Source organism: Tuber melanosporum (assembly GCF_000151645.1).
Source record: "Tuber melanosporum whole genome shotgun sequence assembly, scaffold_5, strain Mel28".
In the NCBI taxonomy this organism is placed as follows: domain Eukaryota; kingdom Fungi; phylum Ascomycota; class Pezizomycetes; order Pezizales; family Tuberaceae; genus Tuber; species Tuber melanosporum.
In genome coordinates, this window is record NW_003299095.1 from 1,198,513 (window position 1) to 1,216,364 (window position 17,852).

Genomic DNA, 17,852 nt, shown 5'->3' on the forward strand with positions numbered 1-17,852 from the left:
CCCCCCCCCCCTCACCCCTTTCATAATCTCTTTCTTTACTATTAGAAAGAGAGAAAGGTGATAAAACGGCCAGTCCCGGGCTCAAACCTAGCCCCCAATGCACGGTACCCGTGCATATCATATCGTAGCATAGCAGAGCAAAGCACAACAAATACAGGTAAGTACTGTACAGTACCTCTCGGACCGAGGTAAGTTATCATATAATAGTATCCACACCACGAACTCATCAACAACAAACAGGCGACCGGACCCAACCAGCCACGAGCAGAAAAAGTAGTGACACCCCCACCACCGTGAGCATCATATTTACCATGCGGAGAGCAGAACGCGGGGATCGCGCCCGCAGAGTAACAGGTTCGAGTGAGCTCGCATGATTGTTTTCACGATGCGAACTAATCGGGAACGCTGGTGTTTGGTTGTTTTTTTACGAGTAGCTCGGACTACCAATGGGCCGGCGATTGTTGGGTGGCACGGGGTTACTCGTTCGGGTAACCGGTATTTCGAGCTCTGAGGACGGCATGTGCGGATTGTTTGTTGTGCTGTTTGCTCGAGTACTGTACTGTACTTACCGGTACTGCACTTGTAGGTGGAGTGTGCTCGGGTGACCACGTTGGTAATTCACATAAATATTATTATGTAAGGTGGACTACTATCGTACTCGAGTATGATTGGTGCGTTGGATGAACTATCATACGTAGTACGGTGGTCCCTGCATGAACGTGAGGGGTGTTTATGCGATGTGCGCTTACCCGTATTACCGGTGGTGTTGACTTTGTGGTACAGTAAATATCATACTTGTATCATACGTAGTCGTTGTGAGTTCTGGGTGCGCAGCACTAAATTATCATTTCTTGCTCACTTCGGGGTGGAGAGCAGAGTGCGGTCCTGTACGAGTACAAGCACAGCGGGGGAGGGGGGGGCAAGAATACCTTCACATTTTTAGTAAGTCCAAGCACCTAAAACACCTGAAAATATTTTTTTGCCCTCCCCCCGCTCTAGTGTGCAGTCCGAGGGCGTTTATGGGGCTCGGGACTGAATTGAAGGCCATGCTTGTACTGTACTCGACCATCGGAGCGGGGGCACGTGCCCATATTATTGCGCACCGAGCTCTCGCAGAAACCCGTGCGGGGTGTACTATATGATATTTCGCTATGAAGATATTATATAATAGCTACCCGGACATCCTCCACTAGCAGGCTATTGTGTGTCTAGTACAGTGCCGTACGCACTCGTACAGCCTCAAGTTCCAACTACGAGTAACACAGGCTGGGTGAGCCTGCTGGGGAATCAAGGATATCAGGCTGGATCATATTTATTATAGACTTGAATCAGGCTAATTCACTCCCTGTATTTGGTACCGCATTAAGCCTAAGATTATTCACCAAATTCCAGTAATATCAAATCAATTCCATCGCTCGTGTCTCTTTCTTATCATTCCTATTCATCGCCACCTATCAAAAGCACCGCCAACAATACACCCAGAGCCTCACGGCCCCCTCTCCCTCAACTCCTTCTTGTAAGCCCCAGGGCTAATAAACTGCTTCTTGCTAGGCGCCCAAATTCCAATCCCCTGTTTCTTCGCCGCCGCTTCCGCATCTCTATACTCCCTCTCGAGACTCCCAAACTCCGCACCAATCCTGGATTCGTAAATCGTCGCCATACCCGCTTTCAACATTTCCAGCCCCACGTCCCTCCGGGACAGTCCCTTGCGCACCTTGACGGAAGCGATCACCCGTTCGTACTGGTCCCGTCGATATATGTACGCGCGCACCCTGTGGTTCAGAATGTAGCTTCGTAGCCATGCCAGCGCCTCCCCTGAACCCGGTTGGGCGGTTTTTCCAAAGTGCGCGCCTTCGGGAGCATCAATGCCTGCTATGCGGAGGTGGAGCTGTAGCAAATCACCGATTAGCCCCCCTGGCACCCCAAATCTCCTGAAGCGGGTAGGTCACAGTAACGTCCCTGAGGTCCTTCCTGACCGTTGGGACCTTCCTGCCGGGCATCCATCCCCATCCCATCAGTCTCCCACCGGGCGTGTGAAAGAGCCGGAAATTGTCCCCGTCCCCAACGCTCGTGACGGTCCCGAACAACGACCTTCGCCGGAAGTAGGAGGGATATATTTCCGAAGTCATGGGTATCCGCCGGACATAGTGGCTGTAGAAGTATATCGCCGCGAGGGTTCCCGAAGTGAGTGCCACCGTGGGGAAGAGCACATCCGGGGAGAGAAACACCTCCGCTGTGAACAGCTCCCCAGATCGTACGCGCTCGGTGAATCGGCCTATCCGACCTGAATTGTCATCGGAAGACGACAGTGGCCATTTCATGTTTGTCGAGTTCGGTACTGTTGTTGCTTGAGTGTTTGTTTACACAAGCTCAGATCGATTAAGCTGCTCCAACCACAAGACGTCCCACAATATAGGGGTGTGGCCTTGCCAAGACCCCATAGAGCGGCAAAGCACATCTGATTCGCCACGAAAATGTGTCTCGAAAGTCGTTTGACGGCTTTCGGTAACGGGATAGGGTAAGATTACAGAATGGGGTACAAGTACAAGTACGAGTATTGGTATCATGTGGGGCGCAGTAATGCGAAAAGGGAGAAACTAGCTTTTTGGTAGTTTTAAGTTGAAGGCATTTTTAGTTTGCATAGCAACCATGGTTCATCTTGAGAAAAAGGCAAAAATGTTTTTTAAAACACACCAATTTTGCTATTCGAGTATAGCTCCATAAACTCTATAATAACAAATTGCTCTCTTAAAAATTGTATATATATCTACCTTGAAATAAGTTGTATTTTGACTAAAAAATGTTTTTTTTATGATAGTAAAATTTACAGATTCATCAGTATGGATCTGTTTCTATGCCAATTTTAAATTTAAACATATTTCAAACAAATCACAGCGTACTCTATCAGGTACTAGTCTACACTCATAGACCCAGAATGGTTGTTGGCAAGTTTGTTCCTTTTCCCATAAATGTACCCATATTAACTTAAATAGGATAACAAATCCAACTCCAAATCCCTTCTCTGCTCCGAGTATGATATCGTACGAGTAGATTCTGATAACTACTGGTCTTGACTTTTGCCGTGAACTCTAACTTAGTATGCTTGTAACGCATCATACCATTGAAAAGTCCCACATATCACCCCGGAGAAGAAGGCTGGAGTAAAAGCAAAAACAATTGCGATTTGAAAGGCCACAAATCAATCATCCATGCCTTGTTTTGTTGGCCCTGTTTTTTGTTTTTTTTCATTTCCGTGAACCCTTCCGTAATTTGTACATTAGTCCACGTCCATATCATAAAAACAAAAACAGAAAACTCATTGTCGTCCCACAATGTACCGCAGTGAAATCAAAAACCACCAATCCCTATCGTGCTGTAAAAGAAAATGAAGAATGAAGTTATAATAAAAAAACATAAGAGTAAGGCTCCAGCGGTAAAAATGAAGCAAAAATAGGAAACGCCATTAGCCATGAATGTTCATTATAATGAAGGTTCCAGTCGGTGAGAGAGCAACAGGAAAAAGGAGAATCGGAAAGGGTAACATAAATAAATATATATATATAAAAAAGCAAAGTCTCAGAGGCCTCCATTCTGCTGTAAGAATGAGCGAGTCCCAAGTGTGAATCTAGCCGAATCTCTTGAGGATCTCAGCATCAAGCTGAGGGGTGATCTCATCGCTAGTAGAGCCAGATACAGTCCACAGAACGCCCGCTTTGTCGTAGTGCTCAAGAAGCGGCCCGGTAGCCTCAGCATAATTCTTCAGGCGCTTGGAGAATGTTTCCTGTTCCAAGGTCAGTAAAAAATTTACGTTGATCCTCACATAGCAATGCTTACCGGACAATCATCGGGACGACGGGTCAGAGGCTCCCCAGTAACATCGTCGACACCGGGGTTCTTGGGTTTGTTCCAGGTCATATTGTAGACGCGGCCAGAAGGCTCATGCTACTCAAATGTATTAGAACCCGCATGCTCGGGGGGAGAAGGCAGACTCACCACAAGCCTATTGGCGATACGATCCAAAATAACGTCATGAGGGACATCGAGGTTAACAACCTAAAATAAGTATAATATATTAGCAAACATGTCCAAACTTGGCGTCGGAAAGGGTGAACAAACCAAATTCATGGCGACCTCAGAATCCAAAGATTGGGCCTGGTTCTTTGTCCTGGGGAAGCCGTCGAGAAGGAAACTAGCTGTCGGAGAATCTGATGCTCTTGGCGTTATTGGACCCCCGATAACCGATAATGGTCCTGTAAGACAAATTCCAGAAGTCAAATTACCACGGGTTTCAACCCATCCACGTTTGGAGAGTTCTCCGACGATAAGTTTGACCATCAAGGAATCCTGAACAAGTCCACCGGAGCGCATCACTGTCTCAGCCTGAATTCCTGTAAGAAAACAAAAAGATCTCAGTGATCATGTCCAATATCCAGAATGTTGGTCGCTAAAAAGTAACAAAAAAGGTGGTTGGTACCTAGTGGTGTCCGGTTGCGAACCTACAGAAAATGTGGGAAGATAGCAGGTTAGCACGGCCGTTCACCGGCACATGTCATTGGCCCCACAAAATGGTGGCACAAAAAGAAACCGGACACCCACATTCTCCCTCAACAAATCACCCGAGGATATGGGGGTCAATTTGAAATGATCCAGTAGCCTCCCGGACTGTGTACCCTTCCCACACCCCGGAGGGCCAACAAGAATGATTCTGGCGGCCTTCTTGAGTTTTGAGAGATTCCTAGTACTGGTATTCATGCCCAATATATAAGCCTATAACAAGATTTGGCTGGGGGACGAAGGAAGTCTTTGTTACTGAGTTGGCAAGGTCACCGATTCGCTATCGAAAGGCGAGAGGGAACGACGTAAATGAAGGATGGCACAGAAGAAAAAAATGTGATTGATTGATTGTTGGTTGTCTATTCCAAGTGAAGGGAAGGTGACGAGCTTTAAATGTAGCGACAAACAGGCTGAGGGAAGGAATAGTGTTGGAGGGGGGAAGGAATAGAGGGAGGGGGGAGAAGGGCGGATTTATTCACACAAAGGATTTGGGGGGTGGATGATAGTAGGCGTCGATACTGAGCTGGGGTATGAGAGGTGCTAAGGTGGAGAGATGGCGGCAGAACTTGAGAGGGGGGCAAGGGAATAGGGAATTACCGGCACCGCATCAAGCCCCGAAAGTCGAAGTTTGCCGGTTTTCCATAGCTTTGGTAAAGAAGAAAAAATGCCAAGACAGGGTATTTTAGAGGAAATCTTGTTTATTTTTCATTGGTTGGAGGGATAGCGTTGTCGCTGTTTTTAGCCGTCGTCAGGGCTTGGCTCCCCGATGAACTGCATCGACAGGCAGGGCAGGCCACGACCCGAGCATTTGCCCAGTCGGCAGCTGGAAAACTGGTACTGTACCTGAATTTCGAGCATCATATGGTACTCGAACGAGGTGGTCTGTGCGAGAAACTGTTGAGAACACGGCGCACATTCAAGATCAGCGCTTCCCCCTGCTGCATTCTTTTCCTCTTTCCTTTCTCGCAAGGAATCTAAATCCAGTTTGTCAAACCTAACCTTTTCACTCCCATCACCCACAGGACTCTGACAACAAATGCATCCACGCTGGTGGTGAAATAAAAATAAAAAACATCAACCACACGAGGAAAAAGGAGAAGCCGGCGAGAACGGAATAGTTACAATACAGAAGAATCTGTATTGTACGACAGTGACCATTGGATATCCTCCTCACGGCTTTCTCAACATGCGAACCCTGCACGGAAGAAAAAGGACAACATTCCCCCCCTCCAGCACCCGTCCTTCCTCTTCTCGCTAGGGATGTGGAGCCCACAGACGAACGAGGAATAGCTATCGTACCGGTATCATGCACGATTCGAAGGGTTGTTCCGGATTCTGTCGCAAAGTCTGCCCAGTTTTCGTGCCCTCTATCACACGGAACAGATTGTTTCTTCGCCTTGCCATTCTCAGAGTTCCTTCACCCTGTGTCCTAGCGCAGGGACCTCACAAGCGAGCTCACAATTAAGCCCTGCGTATGCAATCGGTGGTCCAAAGCCTCCTCTCCGCAAGCTCCAATCAAGTCGATGATGGATGTTCTGGTGCTGCCTAATGTGAATAGCATCCAGATATCGTGCCCCCTGCAGTATCACAACTTGTGCATTATTCTTCTGCAATGTTCCATGCATATGGAAGGAGTACCTTATCCAGTAGGAGCCTTACGGTGATAATAATAGGAGATACCGGTAGTCCGTATGCACACAAATTTTAGGTCAGCACATCAGATCTGCCCCAGGCCGAAATATCCAATCATCGGATGTCCGGTCGGAAACATCAACCTTTCCAGAAACCCGATGGTTATATACCTGGCCCTTACCCAGCCTGCCCACTTTACGTGTACTGTACGAGTAGAGTACAGACGGCCAGATAGGCGGCCGCCCACCTCACGTCACTCCCACCTTCCAAGCTGTGAAACCCGGACAGCCCTGTTACCTACCATAGCTCCCCGAGGCCGATAAGGTGTTTGACGTTAGACTAAGTTAGCCGGGCTAACTAGCGAGATGGTATCGTATCTCCTTCTCCCTACGAAACGAAATGGTGATATCGGATGTGGAGCGCTTTTGCTCAACAAATGGACAGTTATGATAGGGTGGACGAGGGAAGTTGAGCGCTGATTATCGCTCCTGCCATATTGATCGCATCATGATGTATTCCGATGGCGTAAAGCTTATTTCATTCATTTTCGTTCGTCCATAAGATGGCAATCGCGGTGCAGGATCCATTCCAGTTTTCGTAGTGTAGTTTAGATTTCATACTAGTCTATCCCTATCACTGCGCGCTGTATTCGTAAAAAAATAAGAAAAAAAAGTGGATAATGATATCTCCGAATCCCCGAGCGGATCAACAAACACCGAAGCTCATCCCATCATGTATCTTTACAAATTCACTACACTCCACACCACTCTACAGCATATATACCCCCCCAAAAAAGCCAAACCCCGACACAAGATTGTATGGTATCTACGATATGGACATATCCTTAAAACACGTCCAATCACAAAGGATCACTCGCTCCAAAGGTCCCACCATCGCAGATCCTCCATCTCAGCCATACGATACTCTCCACCTGCATCGCTAGCCTCTCATTTCCCCACAAGACTAAAAAAAAAAAAAGCAAACCCGATCCAGTCCAAACCATAACCCCTTCCGCCACCCCCCCCCCCTGCCGTCCCCTGATACCTGTACCCACTAACCGCTGCTGTCAGTTGCGGGGTACTGTACTGGTACTCGAGTAGTCTAGACGGGGGACGCGCGCATTTGGGACGTCGGATATTATTATAGTACTTGTAATTACGAGAGTACTGTACTCGTAAGTTTGTGCATTAATCTATGGCTTGCAGGTTTGCGGGGTAGATTAAGTCTGATCAACTACAAGGTAGGGAGTAGTCTAGCGGGGTCGGGCACAAGTACGAGTTATCATACTCGAGTACAGTACAGTACATGGAAACTTCCCCCCCCCCCACCTTAACCGTTTACCGGTACGGTAATCTCGCGGTGCGCAAAATCATGATACGGTGGTACGAGTAGTAGACTGCCACGATTAAAATAAATTATCGTGGTCGCCTATGGTATTGAGGCGTAGGCGAAAAGTGGAAGGGGATCATTTGCTGAGAAATGGTTTTTTGTTTTGTTTTGTTTGCTTTGTTTACGAAATTGACCATGGTGACTTGTTACCCTAATGAGGTGGTGGTGGGTTGGTTGTTTTCGAACAAGTGATGGTTGTTTGTCGTGTTTTGTTTGTATCATACGAGTTTTTTTTTTTTTTTTCTCTCCTACTCGCTGCAGAGTACCGTGCCAGCTAGATTGAGGGATTGCAGCTTTTAATGTTTGTAGGGTTTCTGGCTGGTTGGTTAGGCTACGGTGCTCTGGCGCAAATTAAAGAACTGGGATGGGATGGAGTGACATCGATACCGTAGAGTCTGTATTTCAACCAAGGCTCCTGGTTTGTCACTCTATCTCAATATTTAATTTACGACCGAGTACAAGTAACTGCGCTCTAAGCTACAAGTATCATGCTTATTCATGCACAGCCATCTCCACAGACGGATACTCGAGTAGAAGCGAAGAACTTGTACCGGTATTCGTGCCATTTACCCTGAGCCACACAATACAGTACTGTACAGTACACACCACGACGAGGCCAGGACCGCAATCAAACCCACATATTGAGCTCCGAGCATGAAAAAATTATTCACGCCACGTTATCCCAGCCAATCCGCAAAAGCAGCACGCAGCACGTACAGAACCCAATACTTGTACCTGCAACAGTAATTACCCAATTGATTGATCCACAATGTAGGAGGCCGCCCAGGTAAAGGTAGGTGCCTACAGGGGCGCTGTTATTTAAAAATGAGAGCTGTTTGGAAGAGTGGTCTTGAGCACACGATCAAGTTACCGGCCGGCCGCGCCCCCTATGGATAGTAGTTTAGTCGTAGTTTATGCCGTAGTCCGACAACAACAACTGTGCGTGCATGTATGTTGTTTGATTGGTGAATGGTCGGATCAACATCCGACTTTGATAAATAAACTATTGTGGGGTGCTGGGATGGTGGCTGGACCGCAATATTGCGGGTAAATGTCGTGTATGGTAGAGGGGGTTGAGTGCCGCACTCAGTCGGTCGGACATGCGCAATGATATTCGAGCTTTGAGCCTGTTTGCATAAAACATAAGATAAGAAGGGAGGGGGGGGGGGCAAAGGCTGGCGCCGCTTGCAAACCTTTAGGAAGATGAGGAGCAAAAAAAAATGCAAAATGAATATAAGAGATTAGGGGAGTGGAAACTGGAAGAACAATCAAGGTAGAAATATGGGAGAGAATATCGGCATGTGGGGAGATAAATCCCGAAGCATGATCACTTCCTTATGGAAGCGATCATGCAATATAACAGGCACTGTAGGCATGATAACCCGTAGTACAAAATCCAATGAAATCCACATTCCTAGTCCCCCGAACCTGCTGCTACAAATACCCCCCCGCCGAGACCTCACTAATCAATTTCCCTGCCAAAGTTGCTGTCACCGTACTATCCCCTCAAGCGAACGTACGCAAAACCATACATCATATAGCACACGCTTCATGACGCCCCTTGAGGAAAGAAGCAGAAACGAATCTCAGAAACGTACCCCAATATTCCCCATAGCAAATAACCCACCCAAGGCAGTAGCATGTGCTCATCATGTTCAATCCAGCCCAAACCCTCCACGAGCAGCAGCTTCCCAATAGGCACTCGGACAACATCCTTCATGCGATGGAAGCCCGCCTAGTACGCCACGCTGCGTCCATCGTTGCACTGGGCAGTGGCGTGGGTTCCGTGATTGGTTGGTCCCTCGACCAGCCCTCTCTACGGTAGTTACCGGTAATTACTAGCGGCGAAGAGGAGCGGCGTCTGGTCATTACGACTGTGCAGGTTGATGTCCGTCCAATTTCCGGTAATTCTTGGGAATTCTCGAGTGTCCCACTTCCGGAGAAGGCGTGGTGTGGAGAGCCGTTAAGCCGGTAGCATTTGGGACATCAGGCTCCGCTCCTTTCTCCAGGCTTTCACAGCCGGAGCTCCGCAAAGAGTCTGACACTGGGGCGATCTGTGCGGGGTCGCCCCCGTCGGCAGCGCGTACTACGGCGTCCCCAAACTCCCGCACAGGGAACCTATGGCGATAGGTTGGCCAGCGAGAAACGTAGTGATGCTTATTCCCCGACCGTCGCTGGTGCTGATGTCCGCACCATGCTCAACTAGGCGCTTCGCGACACCGGTGTCCCGATACCGAACCACAGCGAAGAGTAGGATTCCTCCATGCCGCCCACGGGAGCCAGTCTGGGCTCCGCCGTCTGGAAGGAGCTTTGCTAATACGATTGGACGTCCATGGCCGCGGCGCAGTGGAGTGCCGGGGGCGGTGTGGTTGGTAGTGTTATTGACAAGAGGGTTTCCGATTGCCATCCAGCGCATTTGGGGGTTCGGCTTCGGATACCAAGTGCGGGTCAAAGGTTGTCAAAGCGGATGAAGTTCGGCTCGATAAGGGTGTTGAGGTCTTTATAATTGGAGAATGGGTTTGTTCGGTAGTCTCGCCAGCATCATTCTTGTAATCCGAGGATTGGCGGCGGAGTTTGAATAGGTTTTCGAGAGTCCCACCGGATGGGTTGCAGTTGTACGATACTAGTACAGAGAGCTGTAGTTGGGATAGGGTGGAGGCTTTAATATATACTCACGGAACCCCGACCTGACCTGTGACACAACGCCACATCATACTTGTATCATATCATACCGCGACACTGCACCCGAGTACAGTACTCGAGTAGTGTAGAGCAAGAATGGGTATCATAGGATAGTATGGTGCCGTACGGTACATCTTAAAACGTAATAGCATCACTTTTGATTCGCACTCGTGGAAAAACCTAAAGCTACAGAGCCAATTGGGAAAGAAATATCCCGTTGACAAGGAAAAAACAAGAAACCGCAACTTTAAACCCTCAATGATCCCGAAGGAAATAGAAAAAAGGAACCCTCGCCAGCAATCACGCACTCCCGTAGATCATAGCGACGAAAGAAAAATGGTAGGAAAGTAAAAATATAAAAAAAGAATACATCCATCCGATCATCTCTCAAGATGCCCTACACGAAAGAATTATAGCAATTTACAGAGCCGAATCTATTCCGCCTTTTTTGATGTTCGCCTGGTAGCCTTGGGCTTCTCGCTCTCAGTCGAGGAGCCCTCAGAAGTAGCCTCCGCTTTGCCCTTTCCATCAGCAGCAGCGGCCTTGGGAGCAGGTGCCGGAGATGATCCCGAGAAGATCAAATTGAAGAGAAGCGCAATAAAAGAGGCCAAGAATACAGTGAGGCCACCGGCAACAGCTGGGAACTCCTTGATAGCAAAGACGGGATCCTTCTGAACCGCGGCGAAGAAGATCTCAAGGTGGTCCTTGACGAAAGCAACAGGATCCTCCTTGAAGGTAGTCTCACCAGGAGCCTTGGGGGCTTCGGGAATCTTGGGGGCCGATGCAGCATCCTCTTCTTGCTCAATCTTCTTCTTAACATCAAAAGTCTCCTTCTGGAGTTTCTCGGCATCCTCAATCGAGTGACCAATGTAGATGTTGTCGAAGAGAATATCCTTGGTCATGGTCCAGAGCTCGAAACCGATAGCACCCATGGGCTCGAAGTTTGATGGTGTCTTATCTTCAAAGTAATCCGGGTTAGGAATCTTACGAGGAGCCCAAGGGCCCTTGTAATCTGGATTGTCGATCATTGGTGCAGACCACTTGCCCTTGTATGCAGGATTTGGCTTCATGGGTTTGGACCATTTGCCGCACCCACTTGCATCCTCACACTTGGGGTTAGAGACGGTGGGAGGAAGCCAATCACCATCCTCCTCATCATCCCAGTCCTCTGGTTTAACAGCCTCGGGATCGGGAATAAATTCCGGCTCATCTTCCAACCAGTCCTCAGGCTTCTCAGCCTCCTCGTCGACGATCTCGTATGGTGCATTTTCATCCCAATCCTCAGGCTTCTTGGCCGCCGGGTCAGGGATCTTGGCTTTCTCAACCCAGCTCTCAGGCTTCTTGTCCTCCGAGTCATCAATCTCCTTGTCAGGGTTGACCGAAGGTGCAAAATCCTCAAATAGAGAACCACTCTTGACCTGGCTACCATCCATCTTGATAACGTAGGTTTGATCGGGATTGACGATCAAAGTGTATAGAGTAGTTTGCTTGGAGATGCGAGCCATGGGGGGACTCATGAGATGCTTCTCCTCGTACTCGCCAGTCTTAGGGTTCTTGTGCTTGAAGATGAAGTGAACCTAATACGGTAATCAGAATGACTGTAAAGCAACTACTGGTGGAAACACAAACCTTGTTGGTAGCGCCACACTTATCAGGACCAAACATGATAACATAAGGGGAGGCATTGGAAAACTCCTCCGCGTGGAGGTCAGCGTTTTCTTTGAGAAGCTTGAGATAAGCTCCACCACACTCCAAACCCCCTATTGAACAATCAAATGTCAACGAAAATCTCAATGGGCAAAAATTGGATAATACGAACCCTGTAGCTTAACCTCGTATTGAACAACCAAAGTTTTACCCTTGTTGTCAATAGGCTTATCGAACTTGGCAGAAATAGCGTGATGAGCAGCAACATTCTTGACAACTATTGAAAATTATTAGCAAATTTTTTTTATCTTTATTTTTTTTTTTTCGGAGAAACAGCTGTAAAGCGCGCACCAAGTCCATTATCACCCTCAATCCCCTTCAAGACCGTAGGCTCTTCGACAGCCCACTGGCCAACATATGTCCATTCTTCATCACCAGTCTTGTCATTCTCTTTTTTAGCATGGCTAACTTTCCACCTTGAGTCCCAGCCAGGGGTAAATTGTTCATAGAAGGGCGCTTGGATAGCTAAAGGCTATTGAGAAATGACATAATTAGTTTGAGTGTCGTCACAACGACAATAGATAAAGGAATACTCACAGAAAACGTAGGTTTGTCAATCGCAGCAGTGGTAGAAGAGGAAGTCGCAGAAGATGTAGCAGCATCTCCAAGGGCATCATCAATCTCATCAGCAAAAGCGAGGTTTCCGAAGCCCAAAAGTGCAACAGAGAACAGGCCGAAGGCAACCTTGGTATTGAAACGCATTTTGTCGAGGAGGTCAAAGAAAGATCCAACAGATGAATGTGAAAGATATTTGCTCAAGAACCCTGAAGCAGAGCGAGCGAACAGAGAAGGGGAGAGAGAATATTAATTAATCGAGTTGACCAGATGGATATAACACAGAGAGGAGAAAGAGGGTCAAAGAAGAATTTGACGGGAGGGTGTTCTTGTAGAAGAGGCCACCTTTGAAAGTAGCACTCCGGGGTTTTCCCCGTTAGGCTTAGTTTTGTCGGTTCAGTTTGGGGCCTATCCAATGAGAGCAGAGGACACGTTTGCTCGAAGCGGCGACAAGGGAACCTTTTGACCATGAACCGAACCTAACGCTTCCACGAAACTTCCAAAATGTTCTCTGCCCAGAAGAGAAAAAATGATAATAGTAAAAAGTCAGCCAAATAATATGAAAATAACTCAGCATTCTGAACCACTGTCGGCCGAGGACTTACCGTACTTTTTCTTTTTCTTCTTTACACTTGTCCTGATTGTACCTTTTAGCCCGGTTCTCTTCCTCCCCATCTCTCCCTGCATCGTACCGAACTCTCCACGGCAGGACCATACTCGAGCACTGTACTAGTACTGTACAGTACAGAGCCTCCACTTGGCAGCATAGTGTTTTTTTCAGATATCCCACCATCATCCACAATTTTATGACTCAGCCTGCCAAAAGCAAGTCTTCTTTTCCGGTCATTAGATTTATGATACCCCAAAAGCCTAAGCCAGTTCTTTTGTGAGATTTTTATTTATCATACATCATAATCTATTGCCCAGCATTTGATTTCGTCTCCTTTGTCCAAAAAATCATCCTTAGACGATCCCGAAAGTGCAATTGTCTAGCAAGTGATTAAAAATGATGGTGCTTCCGAAAACGGCACCTTGGCTACCCTTTACAAGGTGTTGTCCCCGCACCCGGATCTCCTAGACTCTACTATCGGCAGAGTATCATACTCGTAGCGGTATTCCTTAAAGGGGTTGGTGGGACCTTTTGCGCGCAGTAAACCTGATACACCGCCGGTATCCTTGTGACTATAAACAATAAAGTTTACAATAAAATATGAAGGTTCTTGTGACCAAGCAGCATAAAAGGCATCAGCGCAGGATGGCAGAGTCTGATAAAGAACAGTAATTTGCCATGGGAGTTTGCAAAGGTGTTGTGGACAAGATTGCGAGCAAAAATTGTGTGCTTCGAGAAAAGTTCGAATTTCCAAAGAGATACCTCCCCCTCTCTGACCAGCCTTACCTGCTTCCCGAGCTACATAATCCATTTTGCTTCTGAACGATCTCTGAGTCTGTATCAAACAGCAATTTCGCTCGACAATTCGCATACTGGTAGTCCTCTACCTCGACAATTCCACTCGCAAAACAAAAGTCGGTATGATACTGAAGGTATTGAGATCGGAAAGATGAGACGTAGCCGGTGGTATATGCGCTAGGACATTGGCGATCTCCAAGATCACACTCGCCTAAAACACCACTTAGACTGCCGGTACTTTGGCAACCGAGTTTACGTGTTCAAAGCTTACCTATCCTAAAACATATATATACTCGTATATAGATACGAGCCACCAACAATGGAGAGGGCTCAATGTGCCTCCCAACGCGCCTCCTCCCCGTGAGCAACCAGCAATGGGACAATTGCCTTACGGTGGACGCCGCCAATGTAGCCTGTCTTGACTTGAACACCTTTTTTGCTATCAAGTCCTCTGGCGCTCTGGATGTAGGAGTGTACAAAATCAGCCAATTGTGGTCCAGGGTTTCGCACTCATGATATTCATGAGAATGGCATCGCACTTGAGAGAGTTAGGACCATACCTTGGGCTAACGTCGTAGATGCTAAAGCGGTTCCGCCATGGTCCCCGGCTTCATATTGGCGCTTGGCGGTAAGGTAGGCTTGTGGATCAACGTCGGGGGATAGGTGTCGGGATACGTACTAGTCCAGTGTCGTAGCCAGGAGGCCCAATGTGCCCGAGTACCGGCACGGTATGGGGGTCGCACCGTGCCCACCTGGTTGCCGGCATGCCTTTGGGGAGCTGGGAACCGGAGGTTCCAAACAGCCACCAAAAATTGCTTACTGAGGTTCCTAAACACGTTCCCTCGGATAGTCGGTGCTTTCTTGCCTGGCTAGGATTAAAACGGTCGAGCGCTCCTGATACTGAAAGCGGGATATTGCGTGTTGCTCGCTGAGCTTTGAGACATAACGGGGTACCGTACTAGCGGGCGTCATGTCCCGACATTAGGGTGTCCTCAAAGAATATATCATAACGAGTGCAATCACATGACTACCGATAGATAATCTCCACTATGATACTTATGCCATGTTGGTAAACACCAGCGGTTCTCTCTAATACTTCAAACTTGGCCCTGATCATACCTTTCAGAAAATTAGCTACAACAGCAACAATACCCACGTCATCCCCAAGCTCGCGAAATAATGTGGCCCTCCTCTTTCGGTAGGACGGACCACGCACTGCGGAAGCAGAGAGCCAGATTCTCAGTCGCGAATCCAAGCACCACCCCCTTCTACCCCTCTTCTCCTCATGCGGGGAAATAAAACCTCTACTCGAGTACTCATACTCGTACAGTACAGCACGGTACGGTACTCGATGCATTTTCCAAAGGCAAAGAACCGTGGCTAAGTTGCCTACTCAAACTTCCCTACGTCTTTTTATCGCATGTGCCGGCGTCCCCATCGCCATCTCTCCATCCATCCCCTCATCTCTCCAAAGCATCGAGGCGCAGCTGCGCCCCGATGCATCAATCCCAAAACGTCAATCGTCACAAGATCTCACTCAAAATACCGAATCCGGAATTGAGTTATCGCACCGCATCGCAACGCAGGTATGATAACTAGTACTCGTACTGTACAAAATTCAATGGGGAGAAAAAAAAGGGAAAGTACGAGTAGAGGAACCACCCTCGAAACACTAAGAGTAACAGATAAGGGCCAATATAAGGTACCGACCCTAGCGTCCATCGACAAAACTGGCACTGAAAAACGAGCCGATTGCATCTCCACCCGAAGCAGGCAGATGCTCCGTAAAACCGGCGGGTGACGAACAGTGTTTTGCTGGCAAAAACGTGAATGATAGAGTATTTGGGCAACTGCATCAAAACAGGTACTAGTGATACTAAAGTGTCTGGACACTTTGTAAAGAGCCGAGTAGTAGACCAAGGTGCTACATTATCCTTTGGCCGGTCTAAAACTATGATATTCGCCATTGAGCACGCCAGTACTTGTTTTGGGCGAATTCGGGTACGGTACCGGTATTGTGATTCACCGGTACTGAGATGCTGAGTCACTTGAACATTGAAAAGGCGCAGATTTATAACCCGAAGTAGCTCACTGCTGGGCTGATCTGGACTGGGAATTTTACTGCCTCAGGTGGCCCAAGGGATGCAATGTTTGATATCATACTGTGCTCCTCACTTGCTTTAGCTTAGGGTTAAGAAGTAGGGCATTGCGGGGCAACCAAGGGGAGGGGTTTGAAAGTCGGGCCTTTTTTTCTCTTTTTTCCTTCCGCACCCTCCTTATGAGTTCTTGGAAACAACAATTACTACAACAGAACCCATTGCCTAAAAATACACCGTGAATGATGAGTCAGGGGAATAGCCGTGAGGAATTGGTCATTTCGGAGGGTTGGTTTTCCCTCCTCTCTAGTGGAAGTGATGGAAGAGCACCTATCCTATCATACTAACCTGCGATACCTTCAACACCACCAGACCCCAACCATCCAGCAAACTTAATCTGCAGTCTATGCAAAAACTTCTACAGCCTAGGCTGGGTATGCTCTCTCCTATCCTCTCCTACTCTAAAACTAAATATATCAGGTAACCGGCACAGGCGGCGGCATCTCCATCCGCCACGAATCCCACGTCTACCTCGCCCCCTCGGGAGTCCAAAAGGAGCGCATAAACGCCCGGGACATATTCGTAATGGACTTTCCCACAAAAACCTATCTCCGACGTCCCCCCTCTCTCAAGCCCTCAGCCTGCACACCGCTATTCATGGCGTCGTTTACCAAGCGCAATGCGGGAGCGTGCATACATACGCACTCGCAGGCCGCCGTGATGTGCACACTGTTGTCGAAGGGAAGTACATGGTCGATTGCAAACGTCGAACAGATCAAGGCTATACCGAGGCCGTCAACGGGAGGGTATTATGGGTTTTTTGATAAGTTGGTTATTCCGATTATTGAGAATACTGCGCAGTAAGTTTGGCTCCTAGGTGGGGGAGAGGATGAGGATGAGGGGTAGTTGATGAAGGTAGCGAGGAGGACTTGACAGAAAGGCTCGGAAAAGCTATCGACGAGTACCCGGATACTTGCGCAGTCTTGGTTAGGAGGCATGGAGTGTAGGTTACCTCTATCTCATCTCTCCCCGAGCTTTACCGCACTCGAGCAACCCTCCATACTGATCGCGCTTTCAATCATAGCTACGTCTGGGGCGATACCGTCTGGAAAGCGAAGACTCAGGCAGAAAGGTGAGCATCGTGACCTACTATGGTATGGAGGCAGCCTTGCTGATGCGCTGCTGGCGGCTTTAAAAAGCTTGGACTATCTCTTCCAACTAGCCGTAGAAATGGTCAAGTTGGGAATGGACCCGGCGGGACCGATCACGGTCGCTGAATAGAATTCCAATTTAGAGGATCAGTTGGGAATACGAGTGAGCGCGGAGGAAGGGTGATGGCGACAATAGAAGGAAGGGTAGCTAGGAAGCAGCAAGCATGCTTGACTACAATGCATCAGCAGATTCCCACGAGATGACCGTGAGCCTACAACCCTCGTTCCCATGATTCACAAATTCTGCCCGTGGTGCCACCTGCAATTACCGGTACTGTGCGAGTATGATATCATACCATACCCTGCTTGTACCATAAGTCAGCACAAAGCCGTAACCTGACCTAACCTAACTACCCTTTCCGGCCGCCGCTCTCCTTTTTCTCCCTCCTGGACGCAATTTCCCCCAACTAATTTCCCTTCCTTTTAGCTACGAGTTCTTGGCATACCCTCCTCAGTTGGAAAGCCAATCTGAGCCCCCTACTGTGGCGTCGGGAGTTCCGTTTTTCTTCCCTTTTGAGAAGGTCGGAAGACCGGTAAACTGGCGACGACCTTTTGAGAACAACAATACCGGTAATAAGGGTGTGAAGAAAAAAAAAAGCTATGATACAACACTGTATG

General features: G+C 48.1%; 5 protein-coding genes; 1 reads left to right on the forward strand and 4 right to left on the reverse strand.

Annotated features, from left to right (window-relative positions):
- Positions 1–1,386: 1,386 nt before the first annotated feature.
- Positions 1,387–2,321, reverse strand: GSTUM_00008821001 (uncharacterized protein; the record flags this gene model as incomplete). XM_002840291.2 has 2 exons in its annotated part: positions 1,387–1,888; positions 1,950–2,321. The coding sequence occupies 2 exons, from the start codon at positions 2,319–2,321 to the stop codon at positions 1,487–1,489; spliced, it is 774 nt and encodes a 257-aa protein (XP_002840337.1). The 3' UTR covers positions 1,387–1,486.
- A 713-nt stretch (positions 2,322–3,034) lies between these two features.
- On the reverse strand, positions 3,035–5,092 carry GSTUM_00008822001 (uncharacterized protein). XM_002840292.2 has 6 exons: positions 4,597–5,092; positions 4,475–4,496; positions 4,117–4,388; positions 3,994–4,053; positions 3,835–3,942; positions 3,035–3,781 (listed from the first exon to the last, which is right to left on the reverse strand). Exons 1-6 carry the CDS (start codon positions 4,750–4,752, stop codon positions 3,626–3,628), a joined length of 774 nt encoding a protein of 257 aa, XP_002840338.1. The 5' UTR covers positions 4,753–5,092; the 3' UTR covers positions 3,035–3,625.
- A 4,100-nt stretch (positions 5,093–9,192) lies between these two features.
- On the reverse strand, positions 9,193–9,991 carry GSTUM_00008823001 (uncharacterized protein; the record flags this gene model as incomplete). XM_002840293.2 has 1 exon in its annotated part: positions 9,193–9,991. The coding sequence occupies one exon, from the start codon at positions 9,989–9,991 to the stop codon at positions 9,662–9,664; it is 330 nt and encodes a 109-aa protein (XP_002840339.1). The 3' UTR covers positions 9,193–9,661.
- Positions 9,992–10,392: 401 nt separating this feature from the next.
- Positions 10,393–12,798, reverse strand: GSTUM_00008824001 (uncharacterized protein). XM_002840294.2 has 7 exons: positions 12,502–12,798; positions 12,256–12,436; positions 12,077–12,181; positions 11,887–12,017; positions 11,637–11,834; positions 11,436–11,537; positions 10,393–11,321 (listed from the first exon to the last, which is right to left on the reverse strand). The coding sequence occupies exons 1-7, from the start codon at positions 12,664–12,666 to the stop codon at positions 10,692–10,694; spliced, it is 1,512 nt and encodes a 503-aa protein (XP_002840340.1). The 5' UTR covers positions 12,667–12,798; the 3' UTR covers positions 10,393–10,691.
- A 3,409-nt stretch (positions 12,799–16,207) lies between these two features.
- Positions 16,208–17,412, forward strand: GSTUM_00008825001 (uncharacterized protein). XM_002840295.2 has 6 exons: positions 16,208–16,311; positions 16,396–16,457; positions 16,504–16,883; positions 16,943–17,026; positions 17,108–17,155; positions 17,223–17,412. Exons 1-6 carry the CDS (start codon positions 16,266–16,268, stop codon positions 17,302–17,304), a joined length of 702 nt encoding a protein of 233 aa, XP_002840341.1. The 5' UTR covers positions 16,208–16,265; the 3' UTR covers positions 17,305–17,412.
- Positions 17,413–17,852: the final 440 nt, after the last annotated feature.

Coding starts and splice junctions, on each gene's coding strand:
- GSTUM_00008825001 (XM_002840295.2), top strand. CDS start 16,266: ATGATGAGTCAGGGGAATAGCCGTGAGGAATTGGTCATTTCGGAGG. Junction 16,312..16,395: donor GGAATTGGTCATTTCGGAGG/GTTGGTTTTCCC, acceptor CAACACCACCAG/ACCCCAACCATCCAGCAAAC. Junction 17,027..17,107: donor TTGGTTAGGAGGCATGGAGT/GTAGGTTACCTC, acceptor TTTCAATCATAG/CTACGTCTGGGGCGATACCG.
- GSTUM_00008822001 (XM_002840292.2), bottom strand. CDS start 4,752: ATGAATACCAGTACTAGGAATCTCTCAAAACTCAAGAAGGCCGCCAGA. Junction 4,497..4,596: donor GTGATTTGTTGAGGGAGAAT/GTGGGTGTCCGG, acceptor CATTTTCTGTAG/GTTCGCAACCGGACACCACT. Junction 4,054..4,116: donor CTGAGGTCGCCATGAATTTG/GTTTGTTCACCC, acceptor TACTTATTTTAG/GTTGTTAACCTCGATGTCCC.
- GSTUM_00008824001 (XM_002840294.2), bottom strand. CDS start 12,666: ATGCGTTTCAATACCAAGGTTGCCTTCGGCCTGTTCTCTGTTGCACTT. Junction 12,182..12,255: donor TGAGGGTGATAATGGACTTG/GTGCGCGCTTTA, acceptor AATTTTCAATAG/TTGTCAAGAATGTTGCTGCT. Junction 11,322..11,435: donor TTATTCCCGATCCCGAGGCT/GTTAAACCAGAG, acceptor AAACCCATGAAG/CCAAATCCTGCATACAAGGG.